Source organism: Chroicocephalus ridibundus, chromosome Z (genome assembly GCF_963924245.1).
Source record: "Chroicocephalus ridibundus chromosome Z, bChrRid1.1, whole genome shotgun sequence".
Lineage (NCBI taxonomy): Eukaryota > Metazoa > Chordata > Aves > Charadriiformes > Laridae > Chroicocephalus > Chroicocephalus ridibundus.
In genome coordinates, this window is record NC_086316.1 from 64710660 (window position 1) to 64729999 (window position 19340).

The following is a 19340-nucleotide window of genomic DNA, read 5'->3' on the forward strand; positions in this document are numbered from 1 at the left end:
CAAATCATTCTAACCCATCATCTGCCTATAGTGCCACAAATACAAACGCTTCCTCTGTTAGTAATAATTATTTTAGTTTATTTAAATTACTGGCACCATCACAAAATCCAATGATCCAATCTCAAATATCCCATCCAAATCTGCATGGCAGAAATACACAAAACAATTACGTATTAAATAACCCAGTCAAGTAAAAAATAAAAGCTTTCATTTTTAAACTGAACTATTTAGAGAAAGGCAATTTCTACAGCTTTGTGTTAATGAGGACAAAATTGCAAGATCCATTTAAACTTTTTTCCCCCATCCATTTCTGTATCTCCTTAAAGCCCTGATGTGTAAGAGGAAGGGAATGGTGCTTATACACCTGCACAGGTTTCAGCTGAAGCTATTAGGACTGTGCAAATATAATAGGCTTGGGAACTCCACAACTTTAAAGCATCCTCCCTTTGCTAGCACTCTTTTCATTTTTTTTTTATTTGTTACAGTTTTATCTATGATAAAAATGTATATTGACACTAGAAGTCCTACTTTTAGTAAAGATTACATGTAAATTCCACACAGACCAAGCCATAAATTGCTTTAAACAGTACTACCATTTTTTTTGGCACTTCACAGACACACCATATGACAAAATGCTATTCCAACCTGTATCAGTTTATACTCTAATTTGGTAACAAAAAGAGTTATAATGGACAGATGTAAGGAGAAGGACAACTGCAGCAAATGGGAAGGCTGAATGCATTTGGTAGATCGCATATGCATGCGTAGGAGGAAGTTACTTTTCAACATACACTGTTTTTATTTCATGGGATTCTTTGTTTGTTTTTTTTTTTTAATTGCAAAGAATCTGATTTCTTTGAATTAAAAGTTCTTCCAGAATTAGTGAATACGGGGTTAGAAATTTATTGAAGAAAACCTCATTGAATAAAAGGAGTTTTGAGGCAAAGCCCCAAGAAGACTGCGGATGTGCATATAAAAGAGCTGCAGGTAGAGTGATGAATCCAGTTTTTGTCCACAAAGGTGTTGATAAGAAGCTACCGCAGAGGTGGAAAAAGGAGTTTATCAGTTAAGCTCCTGGGAAGCAAATATTGAAATTAAAATAGGCGTACACAACCCATCCTAAATCATGTATCGATACTGCCACACTACTTTCCAATTCATATAATTTATAGACCATGTAGGTTATTAATTTTAAGTGCTTTGTCATCAATTTGAAGTATTATGTACACTTATAGCTATGAAGTCCAGTAATAACCTGGGCTGCATTAGGAGGCGTGTTGCCAAGCAGGTGGAGGGAGGGGATCCTTTTCCTCTGCTCAGCACTGGGGAGCCCACACTTGGAATGTCATGTCCAGTTGTAGGCTCCCTGGCACATGGACATACAGGAGCAGATCCAATGCGGGGCCACAAAGATGATTAGAAGACTGCAGCATCTCTCTTACAACAAGAGTGAGACAGGTGGGACTACTTAGCATGGAAAAGAGAAGGCTCAGGAGGGATCTCACCAGAACATATAAATATCTGATGGGAGAATGTACAGAAGACAGTGCCAGACTCTTCTCAGTGGTATCCTGTGACAGGACAAGAGGCAATAGGCACAAACACACAGGAGATTTCATCTGACCATAAGAAAACACTTTTCTACTGTGAGGGTAAGTTGAACACTGCAAGAGGCTGCCCAGAGAGACTGTACAGCATTCATTCTCAGAATTATTCAAAATGCAAGTGGACACAGTCCTGGGCAATATGGTCTAGGTGACCCTGCTCCGAGCAGAGCGGGTGGACTAGATGATCTCCAGAGATGTCTTCCAACCTCAACAATTCTGTGATCCTGTGATTTCCTGCAATTTCTCAGAAAGAGGACAGAGTGGAGAGGACAGTATGTGGAGAGGGCTGATGCTATAAAGTCTTACTCGGTTTTATTTCAAGAGTGAAATACAGAATTGTTTTCAAGTAACTGATAATTTTGTAAGTGCCTTCATGTTTTACTTTAAACATTTTCTCTCCCTTTTGTTTTCTTAAGGAATACAAGTGTGAGTTTTTATAATATAAAAACCCTGGCTTTGAAACTGATTCAGAAAGGCAAGATAGAAAAATGCCTCCAGTGAATGAAGCTATATAGAATACTGGTCCCTTTGCTTGGCCTTACCCGTGAAGTCTGAGAATCCATGGAAGCTCTCATCATCCACCCTGCAGGCTTCCATCAGGCTACTGAAGAGGGTGCCAACGGGGTCCAAAGGGTGTCCCACCCAACCTTCAAGATTTGTTATTGAGGTTACTCCTCTGTGGAGAAGTTCTGTGACAGAAAAGACAGAGGGAGAAGGGAGGGAAAGAGAGTGCTTGTTAGCCCCTCAAAACAATTATAAAAGTAAAACTGATTAAAATGCTCTCAGTACAGAATTCAAGATATGTCCAGTAGCTTCTGCTTACAAGGAGAAAATAGTATCTTTCAGGATGAATTTATTGCCCTGTGTGAGCATGTTAAAAGAGGAAAAAAGAAGAATGAAGACCAAACATTTTGAGCACTAGTAAAGTGTAGTATGGGTCAAAAATTTCGACTGCAGTGTCCTTTAAATCTCTTACTCAATACCAGCAACTGTTCTGAAAATGTCTCCTGAAACATTACAGTAAAGAATTCACAAGTTTCCCTAAAAAGATGCAGTACCACTTTTACATTTTAAGTTAATCCGATGGCACTGAAATAAATGAAAATATTCTAAAATATGTTCCAATTTTATAAATAAAATATGAGCTTATCCTGCATCTAAATATTTATTGAAGTAATAACTTGGGATGACAGTTCCTTTAAAAAAAAAATGTCTAAATGAGATATACAAGAACAAATTATCCCTTTAAGTGGATCCAGTGCATTTTTTGTCATTCTAAAATTTCAGCCAAATACCTTCACAGATACTTTGTTTTGTAGCCCTCACCCATCACTTGGTTAGCACATGACAAAGTTATTTAGCACAGTGAATGAAGTGTGGTTGTGGCAACAGATGTTAAAGATACCCCAAATCCCCTTTTTTCTTAAGAGTCTTATGGCAACAGCTCCCCTTTGACTCCAACTCCCAAGTTTTTTCCTCCTAGACACACACACACACAACTGAACTACGAGAGATCAGAAGCATTACGTGTGACCATTTAAGCACCATATACCAGCCATTATGGATGCTCTGTTTCTCTGCCTGCTAACACAGAAACTTGTACCTGCCTCCACTCTCTCTTGTTCACGAACTGCCATCTTTCCCAGTAATCATATGTATTACCACAGAGCTTTTAAATTATGCTTCTTGTCTGTTTAAATGAGTGGGGCTACAAAATGAAACACATCCACACTGTCAGGAGGGTGGGGTTTTCTAGAGAATCCACTGATACGTAATATGAAAAACAAACAAGTAAATCATTGTCTTACTAACAAATAGCATGTACTAAAGAAGACAGGCAGAAGTAATATTACCTTTGGTAAAAAAAAGGATTAATCACAGTAACTTCTTACTAACTCACCTATGTTCTATTTATTTTACTGTGCCTAATTACGAGCTTCGCTCGTCTCATACCAAAGGCTTCAGTCCTCTAGTCCTATAGACATTTAACTTTAAATCACACAAGTGGTTCCATGGACATCATATCAGTCACATGAATAAAAACTATGTAGAAGCATGTGGTGTTTGCTGAACTAAAACCTAAAGCTGGGCTGTAGCTGCAGAATTCTTCTGCTGACAGAGAAGACCACCACATTTTGAAGTATTAGAAGAGTGTTTTTAAAAAATTCCACATATAAGAGGGGAAAAAATAAAGTAGCAGTGAGCGACAACACAGAAAAAACAAACTACTTTGTTTTGGGGTAGGATGGATCACACTTCACACACTCCATTTTTTATTTATAATAGCATAATCTTAGTTGGCAGCTATAGAAACTGCTCGCAGGGCAAGAACTTAACAGAAGTATTGATATTCGGATACTGCACTGGCAACTGGGAATGAAAGAGAGCAGTACTACAACCAACTTGCAGCAGACCCTTCACACCTGCCAGTGGTATGTACACACATAGACACACAAAGACGTAGACCCCCCAGTTCTTACCCCCCAGCCTGAGAAGCTAGAAAAGCTGAAAAGCTTTTAAGGGAACACTTGGTTAAGGAAAGATGCATTACATGACAAAAAGACTTCAGAAATTCTCAGAAGTAATAACAAAAAGTTTTGTTCAAATCTAGGATCCATACTAGTGCTCAAAAAAGATCCATTTCTTCCTTGGCTACCATGGAAAGAAAAAAACGGAGGCACACAAGAACTGCCAGCTAATTCTTTCAGTCAAGTGTCTCTACCTTGTCTTCTAAATGCTTATTTCTGGGAAAACATCTGCACACACACTTGAAAAATTTACACATATTACTTCACACAGGTATTTTTGCCTACAATGCATGAAGATACACAGTTAAGAGCAGCAACAAAGAGCTAAAATAAAATTTGAATGAAGGGATTTTGTAGCAGCTGAGAAAGTAATTCCAGTTTTTCTTTGAGCACAAAGCCATCCCCTTCTTCCACTACCTCTTCAAACTAACAAAGTTCAACATGGGATTATATTGGGTAGCAAGAATCACACGGCATAGAAACTGTATCTGAACAAGAACATTCCTCCAAAAAAAAAAAAAAAACTAAACCCAAACCAGGCATAGTGCCTGTCAGAGGAACACCACAGAACATTTTACAAAAAACAGTGTTTCAAAACAAAAAAAAGCAATCCACCCTTATTCGAAAACATCACATTTTAAGAATTATAAAAGACAAAGACTCTTTTGGAACAAACTGCCAAATTCCATTAATTTCTGTAGTGCAGACTTTGCCTCATTGTCGCCCCCAATGTCAGCTTTAGGCTTACACCTCAGAAATACATAGTTCATCTAAATTATACATCAGAGAAAAAAAAAAAAAATTTTAAACACCTGACATGCCAAATGCAAAGCTCTGTTTAAAAGCTTGTAAATTACACAGGGTGAATATTTTCACTGTGTAACCAAAAACCCCGATTGGGATGAAGGCCCCATCATGACAGGCATATTGCAGAAGGCAGAAGAGAGCCCTTACCCTGCACAGGTCACAAAGCAGCTTACAGAAAACCTCTGGCATCCAGAACGTGACATTACTACTACGATCATTTGGACCAACGAGTTAAAGTCACCTCTTTCATATTAATTTCAAAATCGGTTTTCTCATGCAAAATTCTAGTCCAGTGTTACTGTCACCTCGGCATGTCCTTTGCCCTTCTCTCTTCCCCACATTTACCTTTCTTCTGAGCCCGGAACATTTCCAGCTGTTTCTGCTGCTGCCTTCTTAGCGTATTAACAATAGCTATTGCTAGCCTCAGTGCTTCTCGTGGGTATCCATGAGATCGTAATGCGTCCACCCTCGCACAGGCTGTAGGAACATGTTCTAAAATGGAGAAAATAATTGAGGAATAGCAACGCTTCCATGTCCGCAATGGCCTGTTTGGCTAAGTTACTCAAAAGGGCTTCTTCGTTTGTTTTTTGTTGTTGTTGTTTTTAAAACTATGCAAGAGAGACTTAAAGGACTACTTCTGAGCCAGCATTTCAAGGGAGCCTCTGTTCTTTTTGCCAGGCTTTTCATTCATCTCCCCACCATCCCCCCAAAAATAATGCCATAGAAAATGAACAAAGCAGCAAGTCATGGAAACGTCTTTCCGGTTTAGCCACTTACCATGCCAGAGGGGCCACCCGTGAGAGTCAAAGAGGGAGTTTTCAGTGTCGTCATGGTAACAGTAGTTGGTGTATAGGTCACTGCTGATAATGTGCTGTAAGTGGCTGTCCTGCCAGTGCAGATCGCACGCCTCAATGGCTCGAGTGAACACCGTCCGATGTGGCCTGTTCGATGAATCTGTCATTTTCACAAGTTCAGAAAGCTGCATCAGCTTTTACTCATTCATATGTGAATCAGTCATTCACAGTATTCTTGGCTTCTGCCTATTCACCAATCCCCGACGGACAGCAGCCTGCCTTGCCCCGCTCTGCACCGAGCAACCCGCAGATGACATTTCACATCCTATTATGGCCCCACAGCTCAGACGAAATATGTGCCATTCACTTTGCGTTCAGAGATATCTACAAACCAGCACGGCTGATGCTAAACAGGACTTTGCAGACCAAACAGCTACAGATGAAGGACATTCAACAGCATGTACAGAATTCCCCTAAAAACAAACTAGAAAGTATATGGCACACAGCTACCCAAGCATCCCCAGCTTCTCTCCTCCACAGACCCTCCACAGATAACATCACATGAAAGATTTTTAGTTGGTGACATTAACTTTGAGCACTTGTATAAGTGGGTTTTTTTGGTCATAAACATATATAAATACTGTAAAGAAAGTGAGGTACTGAGGCCATGGGACTGACATAACCCGTACTGGACAACCTCCTACGGCAAAATCGTTCTGTTGACATGGCACTATGTCTATGAGTGTTGAGATGCCATGTCAGAGCTACCACTAGCCTGCCCAGGTTGGGCTGAACTTCACGAGATACAGAAAGCAGAACACTTCTGTAGGGAGTTACTTGTTGAATGAACTTTTATTCCTGGCTATCTGTGAGATTTAAAAATGAACCAAGTCTATCTCCTTCAGCGGTAATCTTTCAAGAAAAAGAATGAAGGAAAAACCCATCTAAGTCCAAATCTGCCACCTCCCAAGCATTTAATTTTAAATTTATCATAATCATATGAAATACATATCAAAATGCTGAGGGGCTTCAGGATTTTGAGGGTTTTTTTCCCCCAGATAAAGATCCTGCATCTTCCCCAGTTATTAGCTAAGTAGCCATCTTTGATTGAAGAAGACTGGACAAAGCTTCTGTCAGATTTGATAATCACATTTTAGGTTAGAAAGCATGATATTGAATAAGAAGAGACACCTCCTCCAAGACAGCAGTGTTGCCACTGCACCGTCCACACACCTGGCAATGCAGACTGCACATACAGAGCACTTCCCACAGATAGCTGCTTTAGTTTCTCACACGCTCAAGTTTAATGCAGTTGCAACAGATCTCTCTTTAAATAGGTATTCAAAGGCTTTGTAACTGCAGACAAAATGAAAACCCCAACACCAGAAGGAATACAAGATTATAGTCAAGCAAAGAAACAGCAGGCTTTTACATGACATACTTCAAGGACATCCCATTTTCATGCAACACGTATTTAGAAGCACCAAGGAAAAGTTAGAAGACCTAACCAAACACAAATACTTTCTTTGAAAACATTGCAGCCCCAGCACAAAACCCCCCACCTATTTATCCTTTCTGCAAGGACAGTATTAGTGAAAATAATTTTGGCTGGTCAATACTCAACAAGAAAGTTACTTGTCCCAGGAAAGAGTGCTGAATTCTGCAAGGCTAGGGTATATAAGATAGAGGTTATATTATATGTTCCAGTCAGTGCATATGTTTAGGCTCACCTTGGTTAGCATTTGCACCCTGAGGCAAAGCATTGGTTAAATTGGGCAGCTCGTTTCCATGGTTTCCATCTTCCCAGGGACAAACATCCACACTGTTCCATTTTTTCAGCTGTTTTAGCCAACTGGCCTTCTGCTCCAACTTGCAGTGGGGATTTAAGACTATACACATCCACAGAGCACCTGATTTTAAAAAAATTGCTAAATTATGTTTTCTATTAAAAATGCGGCAGCCAATGACTAATTGCAAACTTCTATACTGTAACACTTTTTCTCCCCTCAAAGACTACACTGCTTGCTTCCCAGCTACACCTAACACCAGGCAGACTGAATTCCTGATGGAGGATCTTGGAACTGTCGTGGCCCATCTGCGGCAGCTGAAAGACGGTACCAAACCAAACTTCTCAATTAGAAGGCATTAAGAGGTCTTCTGTATTAGAAAATCCAGAGTTTGCTATGTATGGCTCATGAGACAGGAACATCACCCAAAAGCAAACCAGAATTCACTGAAAGTTACAGCACGAAATTACCCAAGTTTTTCTTCTAATTTTTGTACCAGAAGCAAATGTTGTTTTCTACTAACAAGAACTATGTTATCTTCCAGCTTCATATTACAGGAACCAAAGAAGTGCATTAGTAAGACATATATTTTGTAAACACATATTTCCATGCTCAGAACCCAGCAGAAGTACTGCTGATCATGTAACTCATTCCCAAACACATCTGGATCTCAGAGATCCGGTAAACACTGGTGTGGTGCAGTTTAATAGGAGTAAGATAATTTTACTGCAATTAGTTCAGTAACTTGGTTACACTAGAAAATTTGGTTTACATTTTCTGTTTATGGAGCTCAAAGGGAAAGCTAATTTGAGCTGGCATTTCACACATATCATCACTTTGGAGCCTGCTCCCTGAGACTATGTAGCAGGGCAGGCATAAATACATCAGGATCTCCAGTAACAATTTTCAAATGGAAAGATTTTTCTCTAAATCAGCTGTCTCTTCATCAGCATGAACTTTGACAGAAGCATGAAGACATCTGAAAGTACTGTTTAGCAACAGTTCATTTGCTCATTAAGAACATGCCTTACACACTACAAGAGATTTAGAGAATATGCTTAAACTATGCAATCTTCATAAAAGGCTGAAAAAAAAGAATAAAAACGCAGCTAGATCTTCTAAGATAATAAAATTCTCAGATTCAAGTATTCTTTTGCTAACTAAGAATCCAAAATGGATATGCAGAGCACAGGCCATCACATTACATTCATTCCTAAAGTAACTCGCGTGTCAGCATGCACGGCACAGGTGATCCTTAAGGTTGCACAGGTGATCCTTAAGGTTGCACAGGTGATCCTTAAGGTTGCAAGTCCTCTGCTACTCAGACCAACGTGGAAGGGGGAAGTAATACCAAAGAAATCTAAAACCCACAACAAAAAGAGATATGGTACAGTGCAGAACAGCAGAGACGCTACACTACTGCAGACTGTTACTGCACAGTAGTTAAACAGTTTGGGGTTCTGTTCTGTGGTTTGTTTGTTTTGGTTTTTTTTAAGCCTGAAACTTGCTATGGGAGTGAATGAGGCCAACACTATTTTTAAAAACTTCTTTTAAAATCAAATCATATGACTTTCTTTAGACACACTCGTTAACATGCTTCACTTTCCAGAGTCAAATTACAACTGGTTCTTATTATTAAGCATGGGCAGTGAATCCAGCATTGCCCAAGACAGAACTATTATTTCTTTCAGTCTGCAAAACAAAACAGAGGATGGGGCATATTGGAAAGCCTGAGAGAACAGTTAACTTGGGCTTGCTATTTATTTTCAAAATCAAGTATCACTTGAGGGCACTAAAGAGAGACTGTACCTCTTAGCATCTAACAAAAAACCCAACCAATTTAATACTTTGTAACCAGATTCCCAGTGTTTTCAGACTGAAGCAAAAGCGAAGTGGAATACCTTAACTACGTTTACTATTTCGATCATCCAGCAAGGCAGAACACACATTACTGATTATACCATGCCCCTAGAAAATGAGTGTCCTTTTCTTTTTCCCCATCTCAGAAACACTACGAGAGGCAAAGGAATTCACATGCCTTCTTCAGAAGCTCCACTGTCAGTTTGGTACATCGAAGAGGCAGGAAAGGGAAGAGATACCCCAGACTTCCAAAATCCTTTAAAAACTTCTTTGGGTTAAAGAGAGAAACTATGTCAGGCATAACGTCATTGTCAGCAGCAATTGTCTCAGAGACCCAGGCTATTTTTATGCAAATGAAGCACAAGAACAAGAGTATTTCTAATAAACCTCACACAAACCACTTAAAATTTCAATAGAGCCCAACTGCATCCAGTGACTTCAGGGAGAGCTGCATGCAGATCTGAGATCACGGCTGCCCAATTCCCTGCAGGAAGAGGAGTGTGAGACAAAACTTCCCCAGGAAAAGAGAAGGGAACAGAAAGAGCCTCAGGCTCAGCTCCTGTAGTGCTACAAAGGCTACCATCTGGGAGAAGGATGCATAATGCCAATGACCCCACACTCTTCAGCCTATTTGGGTTTCTAGGTTTTTTGGTTGGTGTTTTTTGTGTGTGTGTGATTCCACCCCCCACCCCCCTAGCATGTGTGCGCTTGCCTGCATTCATATTTCTTCCTCCTCCTGCTCCCTAAGCACCTTCCTCCTCCCCTGACATCTGCTCCAGTCTGTCTCTTTCAATTCGCCGGTTCCTGTCCTGCTCCTAGCGGTGAGAAGTCTGAGAAAAAATTTCATGTATGCCCAGATTTTTTACCACATGCCAACTGGAAGGACCCTGGAGCATATTCTTATTTCACTTGGGTGCTGCTCTTCGGAAGCCCCCTGAGCTAGCCTTTAAATGTCACCACCAACCTGAAGGTTTACACTGGCCTCAAACTAGAGATTCTCCATTTTTTGCCTAATGACTCCCATACAGGGAAATTGCTCATCACACTTAACCCTTTAACGCAGATAAGGCTTATGGAAAAATGAAAGGCAGCTAGTTCTAATTTGTGGGGAACATATCTAAAAAAAATTCCGGTAACTTCAGCCTGGAAACTGCTGTTGGCAAAAACAAGTTTCCCAAAATACATTCCTGGCATTCTCAAGTTTACCTGTTTGACTAGGTTTAATGATGTCACCAATACCACCTGCAATATTAACAAATGTCTCACAAAATAAAATAAATAAACCAACCCAGCAGATAACTGGAAAATAAGACATACTGCAATTGCAATTTGGTATTAATTTCACAAGGGAATGAATATTAGAACTGTCATATAGCAGTGAGGAACTGCCTATTTTGGTTCAACGCTAATCCTCTTCACCTGGAAAAAGGCAGCTTTGCCAAAACAGACCTCTGGTTCACACAGTCCTCCTTTTGAAAACGCAGAGTTGTCATTCATCTTTAGTGTGCCTCACACCACCAAAGAAAAACCCGGTTTACACAATACATACAGGGGAACATCAGTACTTTTGTGTTTCTCAGTAGACATCCATACCTTTGAATTTATGGGGGAGAAAGGGACAGCATGCCTTTACACTGATTAGGATTTAAATATGCAAATTGAAAAACATAAAGAAGTATTCAGTCACTGTAAAAGTAGATGTTGCAATAATTATGCATCCTGTGTATGCACATATTCATGAAGGAAAAGAAAGTGCAAGGAATGTATACAGAATCCCCCAAGAGATTAAGTATTGCTCAGTTTTCATAAATCCCATTATATTTCACTCTTGGTCCAGTAAATGAGAAGGTGGTAATGGGAACAGTTTTAGTGGGGGACTAGGACACTGACCATTACTGAAGATCCAGCATACAATTCTGTTTGATTACAGTCTTCCCAAGAAATCTGCTTTTCCTAGAAATACTGCACGACCTTGTCAGGGCTGCTGTGTAGCTAACCTTGGGTCAGCATTTACAATACCTGTGTAATCAACAGCTGAGACTTGGCCTTTGCTTTAGAATTTTACATTTAATATACATAAGAGCAATCCATTCATTTGCAAACTTAAAATATGCAGGAAACAGATGCACACCTACTGTGATATTTCTTTGCCCTCCCCATTAATGCACATCTCTCAAAAAATAAACACCCATAAGCTACCAGGTTAGTAGCATTTGAACATTTCAAAGAAAATGGAGCCAGGTAATCAAGATCATTCCCTTTGTGCAACAGACAAATTAGCTTCGGCACTTGCTGCACACTTGCTACTGTGCCCCATTTGAGCCTAATCAATTCTGTGACAAAAGCATCATTTACCAGCATTGGAAATGCCAGAACAGAAACAACACTAGGAGACAGAACCTATCACCCCTTTAAAGTAGAAGTGTCAGCAAAGGATTTTAAAGTGGTTTGCATCTGGTTTTTAAACACATACACACTTTCACTGGGACAACCACTTGGAAACCTCAAAGAAGGTAGTGTATGGTATTTATTGCTTCTCAAGAAGAAGGACAAGTGCCTTCAGAATGCCTGGCAAAGCCACCTCCCTCCTCCAGGCATGGAGAGGTCTCCATTAGAACAAAGCACAATCAGAAGTCCCACTGGAGAATGCTCCAATTAAACAGTTGCTTTTATGGAACAGTGAAGATAGGCAAAGCACTTCAGTGCTGTTCTCTCCTCGATAAGAACCCCAAGGAAAAGTACTCTCAGTATTCAGCTGGATCCAAGCTGCAATTTTATTCATAAAAACAATTCCTTAATGCATTCTGGTTTCTCTGTGCAGCCTTCAGAAAAAAGGGCTTTCTATGGGTGCTGTGTTTCTTGGAGAACAGAATGTTTCATTTTGCTCTAATTCATTCTATTACCGAATTAAACTTTGATGTATTGGTCTTGACAAGTGCTTCATGCTGATTGTATTGTGTATGATAGTATAATCACTCCCCATGCATTTCACACTAGCTAGCTGATTAATGCAATAGATTACCTGCAGCACTGATGGCAAGAGGGAATCATTGCCCTTCTGCACGCTAAACTCTGAATGTGCGTTAGAGGGAGTGGAGCTGTAACCCAGGGACAAAAAAAAATTACTAATTCCTTAAATTTCCCTTTCTCTCTTGCTGCATACTGCTGCTCTGAGGGTTAAAGGCACACACGTATTTGGCTGAAAGGAAACCGGTATTTACATATTGAGATTCTATTCTAAGCTATCATCAACTACATGCTATGATCTCTGCGCATCAAGTAACGAAAAACTCCTGCTCTCATCTTCCTACGTTTTCAGCTTTTAGCACAATGGAAAAAGGAACTAACTAAGCACTTCTGCCATTTGCATAAGCCCATTGTTCTGGGTTATGCCTTTTTCAGTTTGTTTTCAAAACTTCTGCATCTTTGCAGACACTCTGCCATTTGACCAAAGGGTTTCATATAAGAACAGAAAATTGCTTGAAAGGTGCAGTTTACAGTATCATAGCCTAAGACAACTAGTAATATATTCTCAGCAGTCACAGTCTATTTTCAGACACTTTTACAATTTTCAGAAGAAAAGTTAATGTGACTACTAACTATAAATCCCCTAACCTACCTCTATTTAAATTTATCACTGAGACGAATGAATTCCTCTCACGGTTAATTTTTTTAGAGAAACACAAAACTGCGAAGTTTGGTAAGTTCGTCCAACAAAATAAGATATTAATAAAAGAAAGGGATGAAAATACCTCTAATTTTTTTTAAAAAGTGGGTCAAGTGTAAACACTGCCTTGCATACTGGGAAGTTCAGAAAAAAGTATGATTGCCACGACTATGCTCACCAAATATAAATAACACACTGTAACTGGAGAGAAGAACACATTCTGATTGTCTAGTCTGAATTCCCTCCTACTCTAAGATTTCCTGAGTTGCTTTCATCTTCCAGTCCAAAAGTGATATGTTGAGTTTTCTCAAAACCAGTACACTTCAGTTAAGATTTCTAATACAAGAATGTAGCACAGCTCCTGATTAGCTGATCTACTGCCTGGCTACCACAATTCAAAGTTCTGAGCTTATTTCTAGTTTTCTAGTTAAACTTCTCCAGCTCCAACTACAGTTTTCAGCTACCTTTTCTTTGCTTGGCAGAAGTGTCTTCCCTAAACATTTTTTACTTTATGTAGTTATCCTAAATTTTGAAGGATTTCCTTTGTCTTGTTTCAACAGACCCGAGTAGGCTGAGATTCTTGCACCTCTCACTTTCAATTACTTTACCAATTTTTCAGCTAGTTTTCCAGTATCCATTCAAGACAGAAAACTGCAAAATATCACAAAACTAGATTGCTGGACCACAGTAAAGCTCAGAGAAATCAGTGAAGATTCAGTAATTCCTCTCCACAAACCTATTACTCCTCTCTAGCTCCGGTATCTACTAGAAGTGCCACTAGAAAATTATACGGCAGCTTAATGGTACTGAAGTATGTAAATTAAAAAGAAGAAGGAAAAAAAGTAACGCTAAGTACCAGCGTGAGTTCATAGTAAATCTCTGCCCTTAATCTCGGCAGTCACGATTCCACAGTTTTGAGCCGCGATGAGTTTTGTACCAGCTCCAATATGGAACAATTTTTTAGGACATTTATAAATCAATCAGCTCAGCAGCTTAGGAATAAAAACTTCAAAAACTGTTTTAATGTGGGTACTTCAAGAAATTTGGCTCCTGCTGTAAAAGTACTTTCCATCCAACTGAACTAAGCGGGAACCCAAACTTTCTGTACGGCATTAAAAATAAGCCCCTCAAGCTATGCTTATAGACTGAAGTTAATTACTTTCACTATTATCCTTCAAATCTGGTAAATGCCACAGGAAAGAATACCTCTTTGAACATAGCTCCCGATTACTGTCATACTCTGGCCTCCTATACCCTAATTTCAAATACCATTATGGTACAATGCCAATAATGACGGAGGAAGGAAGTCATCCTCAGAGAAGATGGACAGAACCCATCTTCGCAGAACTGCAGCCTGGCTTCATTCACCAGGGAAATTAAAGCGATAGCCACAGCCAAGATCAGGGCCATGGCAGCAATTTCTTTAAGTTACCATCCATAACTCAGGCCTTAGAGCAGCAAAACTGTCTTCTGACACTAACTCAGAAGTACTATTAATTTAGTGCCTCCAATAGCACAAACTATTCTTATAGACTGACATATATTAGCAGCTTATTCTGTGAAAGAGTTGATGTAACCTGAAGTGCATGAACTGAAGGTACACATGTTTAATAACTGTATGGCAACCACACCATGGCAGTTAAGACTAAACAAAATGAAAGAGAAGCATTATCAATTAAGCAAAGATAGCCTACTGGATATGAAACAGTTGAAGACATCACTCTACCACACTGAAAGACCAAGGGAAATGGTGCAAAGCGTGGCACATCCCATCCCCTTTGAAACACAAGTCTTCCTACAGCTTTCACTTCAACAGCAGAAATGTACTATGTGTAACTGATTAATCCAAACTTAGAAATTTGAAGTTAAGTTCATTTTCTACAGGCATAGGCCACTGGTACTCTCCTTAGCTTTAAGGCTGAACACAGTGCAATTAGAACTTAGGAGACCCAAAGAAATAGTGAAAGTATGGATATAAGATTGACACTCAAATTTGAAACTTAGACCCTTGCTGTACCATTTTTTAAATACCATAAAATACGGTGAAATGTGAATGTTTCTACTGCATAGCTGATCCTAAAAGGATTGCATGAAGTATGCAGCTCCAGTAAAATGGTATTAGAGTACAAAAACTGTAACGAATGCTTAACTTTAGTGATTGTTTTTCATGGCAGCCCTGAAGTAGTCATCGAATCTGGCATCAGGAAGGAATTTCTCTAGGGGCATACTGGCAACAACCCTAGCTGCTTTTGTCCTTCCCCCCCCCCCCCCCCCCCCTTAAGTACTGAGCAGAGATAATCTGTTTAGAACAGCTGGCATGTCCCATTCATACAAGTTTGTCTCTCTAATTGCAAAGGGAAGGAATGTCTGAGATAGGAATATAGATGGAGAATAGCTTCATTTAATTAAGGTTAAAAGAATCTAACTTGGTATTTTCTACAGATGAATATAAACTTTTACCACAAAAATTCATAGTGGTTTCCAAATAAAAAACCACATTATTTAACACTCAATCATTAGTTTGCTCATGGCACAATAGTAATTAATTCTCTCTTAGTTAATCTATAATGATTCCTTACCTAAACTCAACACACAGAATTAAGTTTTAGATCAGGAAAAAAGTGTTACTAAAAAAACTTGCACATGATCCTTCAGGAAATACACTGTGTGATTTCTCCGCACGACATGATCTTGCAAAATAATATTTTAGTTTTAAATTTTAACACAAAAATGTATCACTCTAATCCAGAAAGTGGCCAAAATATCAGCAAATGTGAACTCAAAGTAGATAATCAGGCTGTGCCAAGATTTTAAAAAGCAGCCCAAAACAAGGTAAAGTGCTAAAGTGCTTGTGAAGAACTACGAAGACTACTAGAAAGACTAAGGCAAAGACATGTTATTCCACTCGGGAAATACCTTTATGACAACAACCTATTTAGTATGTATAACAGAAAGGATTTTAAGGATGTCCCCAGGAAAGCTTTATCGCATGAATGAGGGTCACGGCAATATTGCGAGAGCTTCCTACGCTTAAAAACCTTAGATACCAGTAAGTGGTTGAAGTAGAAAGGAGAAGCTTATGCATTAAGATGTGGAGACTACCCAGCTAGAAGTACAGAATACCTTTTAAATTCTCCTCAACATCATAAAATAAGAGGACCAACAGAGACCAAGATCAGCATGACAGAAACCCAGAACACATTCGCCAATTTTATCCACTGCCCTGCCTTGCAAGGGGTCTTTGGACAAACCCTCTTCCCCATAACACAGCCATCGTATTTTTGTTCCACAAGAAACTAATCCTTGACTTTAAAAAAGCCAGTTCTCCTCCCCCTTAAGCAGTTCTTAAATATCAAAATGGGGGAAATCTACTAGAAATGTTTGTTTTGAAACATGCAAATTATGTGGAGTTTCTTCACGATGAAGGAAAGAGGATATAAAGATACTGAAAATGGTAGTTCAGAAAAAAATCTGATCCTGTAATCTACGTGTTGACAAGCTGTTGGGCTCCATCACTCCACCATGCAGTAGATACTTGTCTTAGATTCTTCTACTTGACTGCTTTCATCAGATTAAGCATCTGGGATTTAATTTAACAGTTTCAGCTTTATTAAGCTGTCACAAGAGCAGCCCCACTTTGATAACAGTAGCTGCTCCAATTATGGCTTGGTTTAGGGTTGACAAGTATAATGATTCATTCGTGGCACATGAGAAGCAATAAAAGGTTGTTTTGCATTACAGCTTTAAAAATGTGGGCACTTTTTTCATTTAATTTGTCACTTAGCTTTTGCTAAGAGGACATTTAAATTGCAGTAAAAGGCAAATGGGGCTTTTAGTTTAAATGTAATCCCCATATTTAAATGATCTGTAATGGTGCAGTGTTCGAGTGGGAACACTATTGTTTCGCAGTGGGCCCTGATGGTGACATGTGACATTTGTATTCAGGTCCTGTATTATCCATGTGGCTAAAGGGCTTCCAATTTCATTTCACAGCCAGAAGCCTGCAGAAAACACCAATTAACTTGCAGATACCATTTGCCGACAAAACTCAGCCTCTTCCCAAAGGCTGGCATCTGGCAGTGTTCAACATTTAATTCCAAGGCAGAGCCTCACAGCCATCACAGTCCCCGGGCTGGGGCACAAAGTCAAATTTCCCCCCCTTTTTAAGGAAATCTCACTTTTGTAGCCAACAAGCAACTTTTATTTATTTTTTCATGGATGAATATTAACAAATGACTGCTGTAGTAGGATTGCATGGTCCTTTTATTCCCTCTAGACTACAAAGAGGGTTAACTGACCTTTTCTTCAAATCAGAGATCCCCGCTCAACAGGCATCAGCAGATATTTATTGTGCATTTCCATATCCCCCCATTTTACCAATGCAATTTAATTAAAAAGGGAAACCAAGAGGCTTCAGATAATTAATCATTGTGATATACAGAAGTCTTCAACCATGATCACCAAGTGTTAAACACCTAAAGATCCGCACGTGAAATTCACCTACTGAGACACCATTTTAACAGCAACAACGCTAAGAATTCCAACTGCTCTAAACTCTGGAAAGTGCATTCATGTATTACTGTGGCAAGTTGGAAGTGTTTACCAGTGCATCACTGAAGTTGCATCTAAATTCTTCTAGTATGAGAAGTCCATGAGCAAGCCCTACAGCTTTGTCCTGTGATCTTGACCTTTCCAACACTACACATTTGGAGTTCCATAAGTAGCATTTAGCTCAACCCCATTATTTGATGTACAACAGGGGAATCTGCTCGGCGTAATTATTATATTCTTCCTCCTGATCTAAAGGCTTTAAAAAACAGCTAGATAGTTATGTGTAAGGCTTTTTTGTTAACTTGAGGCTTTTGAATCATAAATTGCTTACAGAATTAGGACTTTGTATTAGAACATCACTAGGTTCACACTTAGATATGAAGTATTTGTGGGTTTTGGGTGGGTTGGCTTTTTTGTTTTTTTTGTTAACTCAGCACCCTCAAACATTCAAACCCAATCTGACTTCTACTGAAGTCAACAACTTACTATAGACTTAGCAGAAACTCTGATCAGAGCCCAGTGTGTCTTTCCAGGACCCTTGCCAATGCCCAATGTCAGACAGGAAGCATCAGTTAAGTTCTAATGAAAGGCTCAAGTGACCCAGTCAACGAACAAAGCTGAAGTTACTTAAGTGTGCTTAAAAACCTACGCCAAGATGGAACTGACAAAGTGGCCATATGCCTAGCAGTTGGCAGACAGCATACCGGGGCAAGCAAGGAAGCCTTTGTTAGGCAGAGTCTATATTTACACACTTTTTATGTCCTAAAATTCTCAATAACTACAATGTTAAATTGCTACCTACCTGTGAAATAGATGAGATCATAGATAACATTTTTTAAAAAACATACATATATGCCACTCACAGATTACTCTGAACAGATAATACAAAAAGTTAAGTATGCAAAGGTCTGTCTCTATTGATATTTTAGTTCCCTGACATCCTAGAAGATGACAAGACAGGAAGGCAACATTGTTTTAGAACATAATGATAATATCACTCCCTTAAACCCACTGTCTGAGTTCTCTGCCACTACTGGCATAGATTTTATGTTGCCAGGGCCATCCTGCTCTTCCTTCTGCACTTTGCTATTCTAATCCTGGTCTCCCTTAATCTCCTTCAACTTTTGCGCATTTTTTTTTTTTTTTTTTTGGGACACACATTTCACCTGGGAAAAGGGATGTGTTTAATTTGAGTGAAACTCGAGGCAAAATCCTAGCAAAAACGTGGCAGCAGTTTGTAAGTTTTACATAAGGTAGGAGTCAAGCTGGAGAGACTCATCCCATTAACCAGAACTTTGGGGCAACCGGCTAAGCACCACTGGAAGGAAGAAGTGAACAGTTTAGCAACATAAACACAAGCTGGATATGGAAGAACAAAGTTAAGTTCTACCCTTAGCCTACCACACACCTGAAGTGACTGAAGTGTATTTGCAATTGAAACCATGGTACATGACCAACATATCTTGATACTGTTAGAGGCAGCAGAGCAGTTCAGGACTGAAACAACAGGGTCTGCCTCAGATTGCAAACACAGCAGCTAACGTAGTGGTGAGACTGGTGGTTGCACTGTGTCTTTTTGGGAGTGGCACCTATAATTCTGATTAAACAGAGGTAAACTAATCAATTCAATTAATCTGAAATACTCCTTATTCTATGCTGCAGGCAGAGTGATTCCACCTCCTCTACCTTCAGACAGGTGCTGTCAAGAAATGATGTTAATATGAAACTGAGGAAACAAG

At 39.4% G+C, this 19340-nt stretch overlaps 1 protein-coding gene across 1 annotated transcript in view; it reads right to left on the minus strand.

The window, feature by feature from the left end:
• The window catches only part of ZSWIM6 (zinc finger SWIM-type containing 6), a 113158-nt gene that overhangs the window by 18856 nt on the left and 74962 nt on the right, over positions 1-19340 (minus strand). The window contains exons 5-8 of the mRNA XM_063319352.1: positions 7467-7646; positions 5720-5896; positions 5288-5434; positions 2150-2296 (exon numbers count right to left, since the gene is read on the minus strand). Coding sequence (XP_063175422.1) covers positions 2150-2296; positions 5288-5434; positions 5720-5896; positions 7467-7646 — 651 coding nt within the window. The remainder of the gene's footprint in view (positions 1-2149; positions 2297-5287; positions 5435-5719; positions 5897-7466; positions 7647-19340) is intronic.